We start from the raw sequence: 16,069 nt of genomic DNA, 5'->3' as shown, positions 1-16,069 counted from the left end.
CTGTTTCTAAAAAAGAGACAAGTGGAATAGTGAGTAGTTGGAAGGGGTATTGGGGTCCCTTACTGGGCTGGCCTTGGGCCTACTAAAAAGCCAGGCCCAACAAATTATAAGCTGGAAAAAGGGGCTCACAAGTATACTATTCAAACAATTTTAATTCAATAATTTATTTTGAAAACTCGGTAATAAATTAAAAATCTTTTCACTTGAATTATGTTTAGAAAAATTATATTATACCCTTTTATACATTAAGAGTGACATGATATATCTCTTTTAAAATATAAACACATTTGAATCATTTTACTATCATCTTATTCTTGTCCTTATTTCTTCTGTGTATCTTTGAAGACTATAATCATTTCTAATTTGCTATGCTCAAACTGAATCCACCATTCCATTCCATTTAATAGCAGTTTAATTAGCTAGCTTGTGCTAGATAGATTTGAGTCATTCGAATATAATAAAGAGGTACATATTTGATTCTACTTTATCAGCACATGATGCATTGCTTTACAACAAATGCTGACAGCATATATTCGCTTATGCAGATTTTCTGCAAGTGGCAAAAACATTTCAAAGGAAAACTTTAACTCAGTTTGGAACTTTGATTTTTCCTCATCAAATTATTCAGATATTTTTGTCATTGTTAAGTTCATTGGAGAGGCTCTGGGTTACTATAATTTAACCATTAGATTCGGTTGAAAGTCAAACTATGTAACCAAGGTGATAGACAGCATTATTGGCATGTCCATAAGGTGTGATTATAAAGATGTTGAATATGTGTTAAACGTAAATGCATCAAATTTCTTCTATCACATTTGATTTCTTAATACATGTGATGCTTAAATGTCTAACCAAACACACATACTCATCATTCACATGACTGGCTAATGCAACATCACTGCAGAACAGCTAGCAGAAAACTTGAACCATAGTTTATATCAAGGGACTCAAGTGATTAGTTTATACTGTCTTCTAAAGAAAACATTCCATCTCAGCATGAACCACTTTCTACCATTTATTTGTAGCCCCACAGTACTATCCACTACATTTTTTGTAGCCAATAAAGGGGTAAAGGCAACAAATATGATCAAACTAGCTGCTGTAATGTACAACAAATTCTGGTTAGCTATATAAACAAATGAGCAAATAACGATTTAAGGCAAAGAATCATAATGAGTTTAAATTACTTTCTACAGGACTATTAAACAATGTTTGAAGAGTGGGAGCCTCATGCCAGGGGGATCAACCCCACATGCAGTGGCAATTAGGCCCGTGAGAATCAAGCAACAATTTTTTGATGCGGTGCTTTGAATCTATGTCATAGTCTCTGTCTGGCAATGGCATTTATAAGAGTTGCCAATCATCCTCATTGGTTCCTGCATCGTTATCGTCGTGGTCGGTGCCGAGGAAAGCATCCTCTTCGAATCCGGTGTTGTCACCTGAGACATCATTACCAGAGACTTGCTTTGAGAAACTCCGGGACTGAGCTACAGTGAACAATGGTGCACCGTTTGATTCTTCTGCAAGCTTGGAAGCTTGGGAGCAGAAATCATCAAAATCATCTGCCAACCACCATTGATGATGAGAAAGCTTACATATTAGCCATAGTTATTGAACTCAAGAAATTAAGCCAAAGTAAGCAGCAAACCTTTGTCTCGGCAGTAAAATCCAATAGCCAAGGATGGATCAATTGAATCTAGGGGTATGTGCCTCATAACACTGATAAGAGTTTTGAAAAACTTAGACAATCCAGAATGAACGAATTATAGGTAACAGAATCAAATAAAATCAATAAATGCTCATATAAAGCCTACTTGCAATGGTACGATGAAGTACTATTAGGCTCCTGAGTATCCCCACTGATATTAACTACCTGAAAACCATTTCAGACATACTTAGTGAACTATTAATGCTTCACCAACACAATAACAACCTAAACACTGTATGATTGAAGTCGTGCTTAAATAGTAAAAAAAAAAGGATTTCATTCCCTCCCAACAACTAGGTTATCATGGATCCAACTGTTTGAATACTTTCTTTCCTTTTAGTGATTACCGGTTCTTTCTTGTTATTTTGTTTAGAACTCAAGATTGGCAAAGAGATCCGTATTTCCTCTAAATACCAAAAACCATGCAAGCTCTGCCAATCTCCAAATATGTGTATAACTACAACTGAGTTCTACTAGCCTTTTCCTATATCATAGTCAACAATTTGTAACAAAAGTTCAAGAGCCCTTGTTGGCTACCCATTTACAAATTCAAGATCACAATATGGCACAATAACTAACAAATTATGCATGATTTTATTCCTGCAAAACATTTAGGAAGATCATTGAAAAGTTATATATATATAGTTATATATATATATATATATATATAATGTGTGTGTATTTGCATACATAAAGATAATTCTATTATATAGTCAAAAGCCAAACTATGATATGTGGTAGTCATCACTGAGAATAGAGTGCCAACAAAAATTAAAAAAATATCTATAAATACTAGCAAGTTAGAAAATTTTTTTAGTGGAAAAGAAAGCATTTATTATATCAATACACAAAAACATGTAATATAGCCTTTTTTCAGTAATTGACAGCAGATTTGAAATCAAGATGGAGCAAAGCGTGCCAGTAAATTATACATTCAATAAGTTAATCCATATTTGAGAAATATGATACAAATTTCACAATCTCAAAAGTATATAAGGTGCAAAAAGCATAATTTATACTTTCTTACCGTCTGAACATCATGTGGATCAAGGTAGAATGCCTTTTCACTCTGAACACCAATAATGTATGTTGAAGCACCTGGTTTGCCACCCATGATGCCAAGGCTTTGGGGAAATTTAAAAGTCGAGTGCAATAACGGAATATACCTGACAATAGCTCATACATGCAACTATCAGTGGTTGCACTACAGTAAACATTGAAATTTTAAAAACTTCATCTGCCAAACATATAACATATAGGTAAATTTACCTATGCTTATGAGACTACATGCAAACACCTAATACACCTATTTATTATCCCTATTGGACACTAAATCTTTAGAGAGACGGACAATAATCATCTGGGTTACATCAGTATGCACAAAATGGATTAAGTTTAAGCCAACAACGGCTTTTGCAGGCCTAGAATGAATAATTACATGAGTCTACCTGAGTGATCACTTCAATAGTAACAATGAACCTTGAAAATGTAACACACCTTGGATTGACTTTATCTAGTCCAAGAACCAAAGGAACCAACAAAAGAAGAGGTGTCCAAGCAGCTTGGCCCCTTGAAAACTCAGAACAGTGTTTGAAGGCATCTTCAATGCAGACAACCGGTGCTCCGCCGCGTTCCCCATCCTCGTCTCCAGAAACAACATAAATAGCCATTGGAAGTGGTGGTTCTCCAAGGTCATTTTTCTCCCTATGGCTACGGGCAAGAACTTCCCAAGTGCGACACATGGCATATGGTCCCACCCATGATCCAACAGCAAGGCCATAACCCTTACCAGCTTGAAGAAGATTGTGGATAGAAAAGGCAGAAGCCTCTGAATCACCAAAAAGTTGCAAGATTTTTAAATATTCTTTATCCACTGGCTGCAAATTAATGAAATAGAAAAAATACAACAATGAGTCAACCCAAGTGCAATATATCTCAAGGCAAAACAAGACATGCAAAAAGATAAACAAAAGAAGGGTAGAGGAGAAAACACAGTCCAATTACTGAAACAACATATTGCATATCAATCACCTGACCTTATCAACAGATTTTCTCCACGATCTACCTAATTTATGAAAAAGTAATGCCTGCACACCACAAGAAAGCCACATTAGTTGCCTCACTTTGAACGACAACAGAAACATGATGAAAGAAGACAGCGATTATATAACAATTCTATTGTCAAAAGCAATCATTAAATAGTAGACATAATACCTGAGCAACAAGCATCTGACTGCTCCGAAGCATACAGCCCCAATTAACATCACTAGTATACTTTGAATCTTCAATAGCATCAAAGCCTATAGAGTATGCATATTAAACTTTGTTAGTCTAATATCTATTATCTTAATATATTCCAGAAAAAAAAGTAGTAAATATTCATCAGACCTTTCCGGTAGGTAACTAGAATTTTTGAGGAAAAGTCTTGTTCAAATGATGCCAATCCATTATTAGTATCTACACCTCCACTTGATTCTTGCTGTGAAATTTTATGACAGACACCTAGAAGCCATATATCACCATCAGAACTTGAAATGTCAGTCCTGCTTGACCCTAGTACACGCTCATGAAATCTCCTCATTGAACCACTGGTTACAACTTTCCTCACAGCAGCTGCCCACCCACTACTTCGAGAATGAACTGCTTTCTTTTCAGAAGCCGATGATTCACTAAATGATTCAACCACTGAAAAACCAGATGTAAAGATGCTTGACCATAAGGAAGCCTTGGGAAACTTACTGTCACTAGACCCTGCTTTTAAATAAGCAGGCACCTGAGTAGAATCTACAGTCTCTGTTGAGCTTTTAGAAGTGCATTTCGAAGCAACAATCCTTTCACATAAACCCTTCAATACCATTATGAAGCTGAAGAAAGGACGAGGATTGGCTCATAGAAGCAAACCAAGTTTGTGCCAATATCTGCTAGAAGAAAGGTAAATAATAAAATAAAGAAGCTTTCCAAAATACATACCCATTACTATGCCCTAATAAAAGTTGAAAGAAACACCAAATAACATAAAAAGGAAAAAAAAAAAAGTTTTTTCTTAAGCAAAGACATTCCATAGCCAGCCAAGAAAGACATGATAATCTGCATTTCAGAATTCTACAATTTCACAAAGGGATGATTGAGGAACGACCCATACAGGTTGGGTCAAATAGTTAAAGAGATGGAAACAAAGCTTTATTTCCATCAGGAGAAAGAAAATGTATTCCTGTCATGAATAGAGAAAGAAAGCCAGAAAGAATCAAAGCAAGGAATCAAGAAAGAAAACAGAACAATAAGAATAATAACCTATGGTAACCTCTACCAAGCACCACAAATATATATCCACAACTTCTTCAATCCCCTAATCAAAACAATATCAAGAAGAAAATTTGATGTAAAGTTAATGCCCCAAATCTACATAATCATCTTAAATACAAGAGAAAAAGCATTACACAAACAATAAATCGATGCCAAGAATCAATGATATCATTACACATGCTGAAATTCCCCCAGAGCTTTACATGTATTGAAAAATTCATACGAAACTACGCATCAGCCACGTAAATTCGAAGGAGAAAAATGTATAAAGCCAAGCCAACAACACGAAACAAAACCCAGAATGGAATTTTGTTGAGAGACCCAATTTGAATGGGTTTCAGGGCATTCAATCAAAGGCTCAGGGAAGAAACTAAAGCAGTTGTACCAAGAAAAAAGAAAAACAAATTGTGGGATAAAAAGATTATTTTTTTTAATGCCCAATGGGAATTTAAAGATAATAAAGTAAGAAAAAACAGAGGGAAAAGGTAACTTACAATTTTAAGGTTGTTGGTGAGAGACGACGGCGAGATGATAAAAAGCGGTGGCAGAATTCCAATCCTAAACTCTCAGCTATGCGACTTGGTTCGGACTCTACTTCCTCTCTCTTCTCTCTCAAGGTCTTAGGTATTTTCTTCTTCTTTTTTCAGAATTTTAAGGTATGTTCCCAACAATGTTATTAAAATAACTCAAGTCTCAAACTATAGCAAACAACATTTACAAAACTAAATTGAGTTTATTTTTACCTTTTTGCTAAACGATTTTTCTAATTATAATTTATAATCCTAGTTGATATAAGTTTATCTTTCACAAAAAAACAACACTGTTTAAAGTTGGATTTAGGTCTTATTTAATGAAAATTGTTTTTTTTTTTACTTCTGCATCATTTAATTAGTAACCAATAGGAATATATGGTGAAGATTCTTTTGGAGGATAAGTAATTCTTCTTTAAGGAGAACACAATAATTTTTTCTTAATGTCATAATAACTTGTGTGATATTAAAATGTAAAAGATGGTTCTGTAAATGAATGCGTGCAAGCTTTTATCTTTATCCTTAACTTTTTCTGAAAGAAGAAAAAAACCTACTTCATAGGACAAATGTTTTTTTTGATAATTAAAACTCAAAATTTATAACAATAAATGGCTTATCACGCACAACTTGTAACAGAATAATTTATACAGACGTTTTTATACAGAGAATAAGGGAAATTATAATACTTTGAAAAAGATTTAGATTTTTTAAATATTGAATAAAATTTTGTTGTAAATAAGTATTTGAATATTTATAAAAATCATTTTAAAAAAGAATATCGAAGTAAATCAATCTAACTACTTTTACTCCTTATAGAGAATAATATATATTGTTTACAAAATTTGCGAAATTTTTATTATCATTTTAAATTTAAACTCAAAATAACGGATTAGAATTAGTTAATAAAATTTACAAATTATATTTTAATTATAGTCAAAATTAAATGTTGTCGATAAACACAATAAAGAATGTTAATGGAAAGTTTAATAAGTACCTATTTACTTATTAATAAGATTGAAGAAATAACAAAATTTTAGTCTTTATAATTTGGAATTGTTAAGGGTCTGTCCCAAAATTAGTTAATAATTGATTAACTTCTTAACTGATATTGGTTTAAAAATGTTTAACTGAACTGATAAATTAATTTATCAAAACAATAAGTTAATAAAATTAATTAAAAAACTAAATATAAAACAACATAAAAATGAATAATATATAAATAATTTTTTAATTTTCTAAAAAATGCATTATTATGTAGTAATCAAAGTTAATTAAATTATTATTCAAAAAATAATATTTTTATTTATTGTTAAAAAGGTCTGCATGTGTTTTTTTATTTCAATAAATCAACCAAACCTTAATTTGTTATGTTAATTTTTTTTAATTTGAATTCATAAAAATATTAAAATATATATGATAATAGTGAACAAAATCAAATAAATTATTAATAGTTTATAATCAAAACTTTAAAAAATTACTTTAAATATATTAGCAAATATTTTTGTATTAATTAAATTAATTTACAGAAGTAAACAATCTAAGTATACTTGTTATATAAAAATAAACTGTTCTAATTTATTTAAAAAGTAAGCATTTATTTATATGCTAATTTATCATTAGCAACTTCCATAAAACTGAAAATAATTTATGAAGAAGAAAAAAACACCTAAAACATATGTTATCAAATCATTTGTCTAGTTGTTCTCATAGTTTTACCTATATATTAAACGATAATAAAGTTGTGAACTTTCAACTAATGTAAATTATATGTTTGTTGTTATCACCTAAGATACCATACTATCATGGGTACTCTTCACTAACACAAAAAATTCATTAACGTCTCCTCTTTAAAATAAGTACAAAGGAATACCAATGTAAAAAAAATATCGGTAGTATTTTTGTAAATAAATAGAAAATTTCAACGTCTATCATTGGTATCCTCAATGTCAAATTATATCGGTCCAAGTAGTCCTCGATGTCATTTTGAAAAGCACATCAGACCCCATCTTCCCCGACGTCAAACAACGTCGACCCTAGTCTCGCTCGACGTCAATTAACGGTGACGCCTCCATCCCCCGACATTAATTTCTTTTCTAAAACTAGCGCAAACACAAATCTTCTTTGCGCCGACAACGACGAGGATGTGCTCTGCATGTGAGTTTGTTTCGTTTTCCACCACCGAAAGTTGTTGGGTTTTGATTTGTGGATTGACTTAGGAAATTTGAATCGAATAATTTTCGTTTTCGTGCCCATTTTACACTTCGTCCCCATTTGGTAGTGTTCTTCTACCCCATTTGGCAGTGCAACACCAGATGTCAAATTTTGCTGTATTTTGGCTCTAAAGGGCGCAAAATTTATCGTCTCTACCATCATTCTCTGACATTATCAGATGTCGGACTAACACACCATCGACGTTAAGTGACATCTGACATTGTCTCAGACGTTAATTTTGACGTTACCCTATATGATGTCGGGATTTGGACAGACGTCAAATGCTCAAAATATCGAACATCAAAAGACTTTTTTGTGTTAGTGCCTACGTCACCACTAAGTGTCATGTAGTTTCCAATTCTACGTCACATATTTAGGGTATATATAGCAACACATATACATGTATATAAACAATCCATAAAAGATCTACGATTAAAAAAAAGGATATGTCGTTTGTACATCTCATCATTAATCATATATCTTTTCATAGCATTTATATAATTAATCTCATTTTATATATCATAACATCACCACATGTATGATAAAACGCACTTTTAAAATACAAAAAACATTACAGTGCTCGCGGATATCCGCAGATAAAATTCGCGGCGGATAGTTAGTACCCGTGGGTACCCACGAGTAACTGGTATTTATTATCCGCGGGTAGCGGGTAACAGGTATTTTAATATCCGCTTATAAACGGGTCGGGTGCAGATATCATACTATCCATACTCGCGGGTACGCGTTACCCGTAATAAAATTAAAATTAAAATTTAATTTATATATTATTAAGTTAAATTTAATTAAAATTAAAATTAACAATATATTTTATTATGACAAATTTAATTATAATTAAAATTTAATTTAATTTAATTTAATTTATACTTTATTTTTATATTTTTATATTAAATAATTTATAGAATATATATTTTTTAAATATTTACGATTATCGAGTATCCACATTTATCTGCGGATTTTAAAAATATCTGCGAGTATTTTTTAAATGGATACCCGACAGGTAAACGGACAGGTAACGGATGAATTTTTTTTTTACGGGTCAGGTTGCGAGTAAGCACTATCCATACCCGACTCGACCGTTGTCATCCTTAAATATAACTTTACACATTGTGGCTTAAGTGATATCTTTAACATAAAGAATGTAGTGTCTATTTTGTTTGTGTAAAATACAACCTTGTAAACATATCTCTCCTAAGGTTCTCCTCATTTCAATGACCACTTTATTGCTTGAGCAATCATAATTTGATCGCTATGCTCGATCAATACAATCTTGATGGAGGAAAACCAATAAGTTCTAAAAACACCTCCTGAGCCTTTTGGAGGCTTCAGCTTAATCAAACATTTTAAGCCGTCAAACACATGTCATGCAATGCTAAATGTCCATAACTATGTGTCCACTATCTTAACACATGTCATCCAAGCTTTCTCATAACTTAGTTCTTCCAAATGATTTCCCTTTTCATTTCAAATGGCTTCCGCCAGTTTCCCATTTTTCTCCTTCCTTCTCTTGCCATCTTCCATCAACTGTGAAGCTTCTTGTTTGTTGTCCTTCATTAATTAGTTGATGTGCTTCAATGGCTGAAGAGAATAGGGATTCAAACTCATTCCATGGTGAATTGCTTTTATGGTTGAATCCTTCATGTTGTTGTAACATAGTATACATTATTTGTTATAAATTGATAATCTAATTTCAATACTTAATAAAAATATTTTGCTTAATACCAATTTTAGTTTCTAAAAGCTTTTATTTAATACTAGTGTAAACACAGGCGCTATCGCGCCTGCGTGTACGCATTTTTCGAATTATATTTATAATTGATGATATTGTAATGTTATTAAGTTAATGAACAAAATAAAAGTATATTTATAAAAATTAAAGTGAAATGTATGGAGAAAATATGAAAAAAATAATTGTTGATGAATAGTATGAGAAAAAAGAAAAAAGAGATAAATAAATAGTTTTATAAAAACTTGTAAAATTAACCGTTAATTTTTAAAAATTTAATAAATAATTAAATTGTAAAGGGTAAAATTGGAATTATGAAATGTGGACACAAAAGAGGGAATCCCCTTTATATATAGTTATAGATACAATAGAAATATTAATTGATTTAAATAAACTTAATTAACTAAAATCGAGACCATTTAATTAATTTAGATCTTAAAATTAATTATATCTTATCCTATCCAAATCGATTAAATCTGGAAAATTTAGATTTTCTGCTTGATTTTAAAATAAGATTAGTAATTTATAAAACTAACAAAGTTAAATTATATAAAGGATATTTTTTTATCAAATTATTATATATAAAATTTTATTGTAAACTTATAACTTTTACAATTTTAACAATTATGTAGTTTATTAAGTTAAATACAATATAAAAAAAATATTTATCTTTTCGAATGGTTTCACTATTTTTTTATCATCTCTTCAGACTTATGTGTGGAAAACTATTTCAGTGGATCAAAATACATTTTTTTCTCCATTTATTTACATTTTTTATTATCCAAATGTGACTTCCAATTTCCTCTTCTTTTTATTATACCAATCATATCACGGATTGTTAGTAATAGAACTATATAAGTTTTTATTTTATTTTTGATAAATAATATAATATTGTTTTGTCTCAAAACAAAATTTATATATTTGTATATAGTTAAACACAATTTATCCCAAGTGCCCTATACAAATGGTTTTTAATTAAATTGATTTAGTTTGAATTATAATTTAAAAAGTAAATTAATTGAAACTATTAAAAATGAATTAATTAAAGTTTTATTTTATTTTTTCAATTTGGATATAAACAATCTAAATATGCCAACTTATCATATTATAACCACAAATGTGATTATATACTATTATAACCGAAATTGTGATTCGTGATGTTGTGTAAAACTTTTGTCTGTCACCGATATCGTTTTCAAAATAATTATATTCTATGCATAATGAAAGCATTGGTATGAATGAATGTATAAAACATAGTAGTTATGAACATTTTTTTTTGAAAAAGAAACTTAATTCATTATTTACGAAAATTAATCCTTTCCGAGAGATTTTCCGTCCATAGTGAATGGTATTATTGATTTCTAAACTAAATAAGGTATTTTAATTTGTGAAAATAAATTTTATTTTATAGTTATTAGTATAATATATAAGTATTACAGTTATTTCTTGTATGATTTCTGGAGTAAAATGGATTTATATTCTTATAATTGAAAATAAAAATAAAATAAAAGACATGTTTAAACGGAAAATCCTCAAAATGTATTTATTTTCAGTTTCAATTTCATGTGCCTTAAATTTAAATCTATAGACTTCCATAACTATTTTCAAAATTTAACTCACACTAATGGGACTATAATAATTAAATAACATATATAACTTAATATGTGGATCATATAATATAAATATTGTTCTTATAATTCAAATTTATCATAAATATTTAAATATATTTAGAATTAATTATAAAATAAAAATTCAGTAAAACAATTAAAACTCAATTTATTTTGTCAATCACCGGATATACCATAATAGGTACCGGAAATCAAGGAGGCGAGTTTCGTAAATTCCCAAGTAATGATTGCACTTGGCGTATTGATTCCTTGACGGTCGTTATTGATTCTGTGACGGTAACGGTGACGGCGCGGCGGCTGTCAAATCTCTTTTTTCGCGTGTTTGTTTTCTCTCCCCGGAATCTTTTTGTGGCCTCTGAGAGACCCTTTGGGAAGAATCGCCAGAAAACACCCAAAGTTTTGTTCTTCCTCCTCTCTTTGCAATATCTATACAGAAGATTTATGGATAACAGGTGCAAATCACTGCAGCACTGTTCCGTCGCAATTGTTTTCCACCGACAAGTGTTTGACTTTGTGGTTCCGTCGCTTTTTCAACCCTTCGATAGATTCATTCCTTGGCTACGCTTTCTGAGTCACAGATAACATTCAAGCTACTTTCTTTCTCCTGAATTTTTCTTCTGAAAAGATAAAAAAGGTTAGTTTTCATGTGGGTTTTCTTCTTTTAGCTGGATTCTTTTATTGTCTTTTTATATTTAGTTTTGGGTTTGTTGGGAACGATGTATATGGTTTGTGTTGTTTTCAAATTATTAACATACTTTTTGTATTGGGCTTCGATTGATAGAGTTTTATCTGGTTAAGGATGTACTTGGATAAATAAGTTGTTATCATGTAAGCTTGTATATAAGTTGTTTTTAATAATGAAAGAGGAGTAAGTTTAAATTGTTGCTGCATAATTGTAAATTGTTTTTCAAGATGTTATTTGTATTTATTGAAATAAGTTGATGAAGCTGTTTTTATAAGATATTCCACGTACATACGCAAGTACTTATGTCATGATATAAGTTCGAGGTTCTCTTGCATAAACTTCTTTGAAACTAATTACAAGAGAAGAAAATAAAATTGAAAAATGAGTTGAGTTCTTTCCCAAATTGAAATGAACTAACGTAATTAACATCTGCAGAAGTTCTATGATCTAACATGTTCAAAAGTTAAGGGGCACAGGTTGATTTTAACCTATAGGAGAAGCTTACTTCATTTTACCATCTGATTTATTTTAAAAACTACATTCTATGATATCAAATATTTTGTCATATCATGTTTTCATTTATATATAATAACGTGATTATCTAACATACTGATTCATGGTATGGTGCTTTTGTGCTTGCAGTTATTGACTTGGACCTTTTGCAAGCAAGATCTTGACATCGTGGCTTTCTGAGTTCTATATCTGCATAATTATTCTGGCAGAGATACTGCAAAGTGATTTGAGACCCAATTATGCTGTAAAACCAAGGTGACTGCTTCAGCCCAATCTTCTGTTAAGAAGATGTCGTGGGCTAAGGGTCAATCCTCTGGTTGGACAGCTTTTGATCTCAAGCAGAGAAAGAACAACAATTTTGAATCTGAAGTTGATAAAGATAATTTCCCAGCTATAGGCACTTCTGATTCTACAGTCAAGAAGAACCATGTTCCTGCAAAGCCTTTCTCTTCGGTACTTCTGCCGACTAAAAATTTCCCACCGTTGAAAGAGTGTTTGAATAACAAAAAGGTAATATCAGGTTCTGATTCTGATGAAAAATACTGTGGAGCTCCTGCTCAGGAAGATGTTAATTTAGCTATCAAAAAGCTTAGAGAGCAGAATCTTTGGGCTGAACATAGCTTGATAGATGATATATTGGCTGCTGTTAATAACAATGTTGATAAGGCCTCAGCTTTATTGGAAACAATGGCCTCTGCAGTGAATTTTGAAGACTACAAAGTATCATCTGCAGTGATAGCTACGACAGATGATACCCCATATAAGAATAAAACTAATGAAAGTCTTACTTTGGAAAAGATCAAGGATGGTATTCCCTTTGATAAGCACCAAGACAACGATAAAGGCTTGGAGAATAGAAATGTTTCCTCAATTCAAAACCTCTTGAATTCTGTTCCTGTAGAGCCTGAATGGGAGGATGATGATATTTACATTAGCAATCGAAAGGATGCATTAAGGACAATGAGGTACGAATTCTAACACTTGTATTCTTTCTGGAAACGGTGTTAGTTGTTATGTCTTACTTGCTTTTACGTGTTTCTTTAATAGGTTTATTTATTTATCAGCCTTTCCCTCCCTCGTGTAATATATATACTTATTTATGTATGAATCTATGTATTTTTTTCTGTAGCTTATTTTCAATAGGATGACATAGTGAAATGCATTACTAAAGATGGGATCTTCATGCAGTGAGTGAAAGATATTGTTCAATGCTTGAGTTACTTTGACCTTATCAAGAAGTTTCCAAATTAAACACATTATAATTTAGTTGATAGCTAGAACAAATTCCTCTATTGTTATCTGATATATCTATGGAGTCTTTGGTCTGACAAGTCAAACTACTACTAAGTAACGAATTAACAGTTCACCTTAACCTTAATCATTTACAATGAAAACACCCTTGCATAATGAGTTAACTTCCACGGTGGCACCTGCTGTTTTCTTTATGTCAGTAAATAGTAATATGGTTTTAGATTGATTTGCAATAACGTTTTGAGAAAGAGCCCTAGAAATACTGATTTTATGTGGTAGCATTTCTAGTTTTGCACATTCTTTTAGAATCGAAGGGACTAATCCGTGCTATTATATATCTCCTCTTCACAAATTTTCATTTGTAACACTTTCAATCATAGGGTTTTCATTCTTGTCCACAATTCGAGATGACAACATTTGAGAATTTTGCAATGGTTGTCATATTGGAAAGATCACATTTCTGTATTCAGATCATAAATCTGACTTGAGACTTCATACCTTTTTAATGAAACAGGTCAGCATCGCGACATTCTAGGGCAGCTTCTTTTGCTTTTTTAAGAGGGGATCATTTGTCAGCTCAACATCATTCAATGAAAGCTCAAGTGGAATGGCATACTGCTGAAGAGCTTAATTCTGATGCAGCCAGAAAAATTTTAAGTATCAGGAATAATGAAAATGATATCTGGAGACTTGATTTGCATGGTCTTCATGCAACTGAAGCTATTCAAGCATTGCAAGAACATCTCTACAGAATTGAAAGCCAAGGCTTCTCAAAGAGTTCGGCCAATGGAGTGAAACAAAATGGGCTTGGACAATCTGCTCTTATCAACAGTGCAAAATTGGATATCCAAGCACCATTACGGCTTAGACCATTGGCATTACATGTCATAACAGGTATGTTGGCTTCTTTTGACCATGCATACGCATAGGCTATTGTGAGGGTAGTATTCTATTTTCTTTATGCCTCTATCTCCTATACTGTTTATTCTCTTTCAACAGTTTTGTTTCATGTATATTTGGACATTTTGTTAGTGTCTGTTAGTTGTCATTTGATTGAAGCAAACATTCTTCAAAATCTAACTACCTTTCATTAGTCATATAAATAAACATTCTTCAAAATCTAACTACCTTTCATTAGTCATATAAATAAACATCCATCCATTGTTTTTGCTCTCTCTCTTTTTTTGTTGGTCAACCATTTATATTCTCAGATTTGATTACTTGGTATTCTCTTGTAAGTTCTTGATAACGTTTGGAAGATGTCAGTATGTCATATTCTCCAAGTGCTCACCTTGCTTCTGTATGTTTTAAAATCCAGTGTAATCTGACATTTTATCACTTTTAGACTTCTCTGATTCATAGAATAATGTAATCATCTGTTAAGATTAAATATTTATTTCTTTTTTTCCATATAAGTTAATCATGGAATTCTAACAATTTTGAAGGTGAAAATACTAATCATCATTTTGCATGCAACTAGTCTTATTGTCGTAAGTCGCACTCTTGTTTCTGCTAATAGTTCTCTTCTACCTGCAGTCTCTTTGGGAAAATTATAGAAAAGGAACATTTTATCAAAATGAATTCTCCTTTGTTATTCTTTTCAACTTTTTCTCCAAATCTCTAGTTATGATACTTGTTGCTTCCCTGGCACCATTCAATGCATCTGTTTATTTGTTGAAAATTTATCATTTTCTTGAATAGAAAATTAGGATTTAAGTATTCATTTAGCAAACCTGTGTCCTTGGTTGGAACCAACAATCATCTTTAAGGAGGACCTTAATTGTGTTTTCATTTTTACAGGCGTTGGTAATCACAGTCGGGGACAGGCCTCCCTTCCTACAGCTGTCAGAAGTTTCCTTAATGAAAACAGGTAGCACATCTCCTCATGCTTCACATCTCATCCTCTTATCTGTGTTTAAGAACACTGAAAACAAGTAAAAAAAAGTGTAGCCTAGTGCATGAGATACCATTGTGTGTCTCTAGGAACAAGGTTTGCTTTAATTCTTATTTCATTTGGTTGTATATATTGTGCTGCAGGTACCGTTTTGAGGAGATGAGACCAGGAGTAATTACAGTGTGGCCTAAGTTTCGTCAAAATTGATCGTTAAACCCATTAGAAACTTGTTCTTGTTTTGTATGTATCATTGATAGGGATCATATTTAGTCATGGTGATACTAAGATTTTTCCTTGTTGATGTTAATTATTTGCCGTGGCCGTGGAAATGAATTGAATTCAGATGAAGCTATCTATATTCGAATATTTGAATTTTGGAATGAAGCCTTTAGTTGTAGGCTTTCTTCCCTATTAAATTCGACTTCAAATTCTTATGATCAATTTAGTTACATTTCTTTGCTTGTTGTAACATTGCACATCATAGTCAAAACTAGATAGGAGTGTGACCAAAAGGATGTACTTGTTTTCATTATTTGTTTCAGACAGCGTCTTCTTTAGGAGATCAATGTTGAAGATGATCTCAGAATTCAGTAAAATTTTAC

General features: G+C 31.6%; 2 protein-coding genes across 6 annotated transcripts; one reads left to right on the top strand and one right to left on the bottom strand.

Moving 5' to 3' along the window:
* Positions 1 to 910: 910 nt before the first annotated feature.
* LOC114185541 (cysteine protease ATG4-like) lies at positions 911 to 5,739 on the bottom strand. Of its 5 annotated transcripts, none has more exons than XM_028073331.1 (10): positions 5,506 to 5,739; positions 4,448 to 4,629; positions 4,097 to 4,348; positions 3,923 to 4,008; positions 3,745 to 3,795; positions 3,206 to 3,585; positions 2,736 to 2,874; positions 1,815 to 1,873; positions 1,649 to 1,719; positions 911 to 1,562 (listed from the first exon to the last, which is right to left on the bottom strand). In XM_028073331.1, exons 2-10 carry the CDS (start codon positions 4,563 to 4,565, stop codon positions 1,345 to 1,347), a joined length of 1,374 nt encoding a protein of 457 aa, XP_027929132.1. In that variant the 5' UTR covers positions 4,566 to 4,629; positions 5,506 to 5,739; the 3' UTR covers positions 911 to 1,344. The 5 variants fall into 5 exon arrangements, with proteins under 5 accessions (XP_027929132.1, XP_027929131.1, XP_027929134.1 ...); XM_028073330.1 differs by having other exon boundaries at positions 4,448 to 4,626; positions 5,506 to 5,678; XM_028073333.1 differs by lacking the exon at positions 5,506 to 5,739 and adding an exon at positions 5,215 to 5,403 and having other exon boundaries at positions 4,097 to 4,355; positions 4,448 to 4,626.
* A 5,624-nt stretch (positions 5,740 to 11,363) lies between these two features.
* Positions 11,364 to 15,916, top strand: LOC114185299. The gene is made up of 5 exons (XM_028072953.1): positions 11,364 to 11,758; positions 12,452 to 13,287; positions 14,088 to 14,467; positions 15,374 to 15,443; positions 15,611 to 15,916. Exons 2-5 carry the CDS (start codon positions 12,611 to 12,613, stop codon positions 15,672 to 15,674), a joined length of 1,191 nt encoding a protein of 396 aa, XP_027928754.1. The 5' UTR covers positions 11,364 to 11,758; positions 12,452 to 12,610; the 3' UTR covers positions 15,675 to 15,916.
* The last annotated feature ends 153 nt before the right edge of the window (positions 15,917 to 16,069 follow it).

This window comes from Vigna unguiculata, chromosome 5 (genome assembly GCF_004118075.2).
Source record: "Vigna unguiculata cultivar IT97K-499-35 chromosome 5, ASM411807v1, whole genome shotgun sequence".
Lineage (NCBI taxonomy): Eukaryota > Viridiplantae > Streptophyta > Magnoliopsida > Fabales > Fabaceae > Vigna > Vigna unguiculata.
Note: the sequence above shows the minus strand (reverse complement) of the source record. Positions and strands in the feature narration are given on the sequence as shown.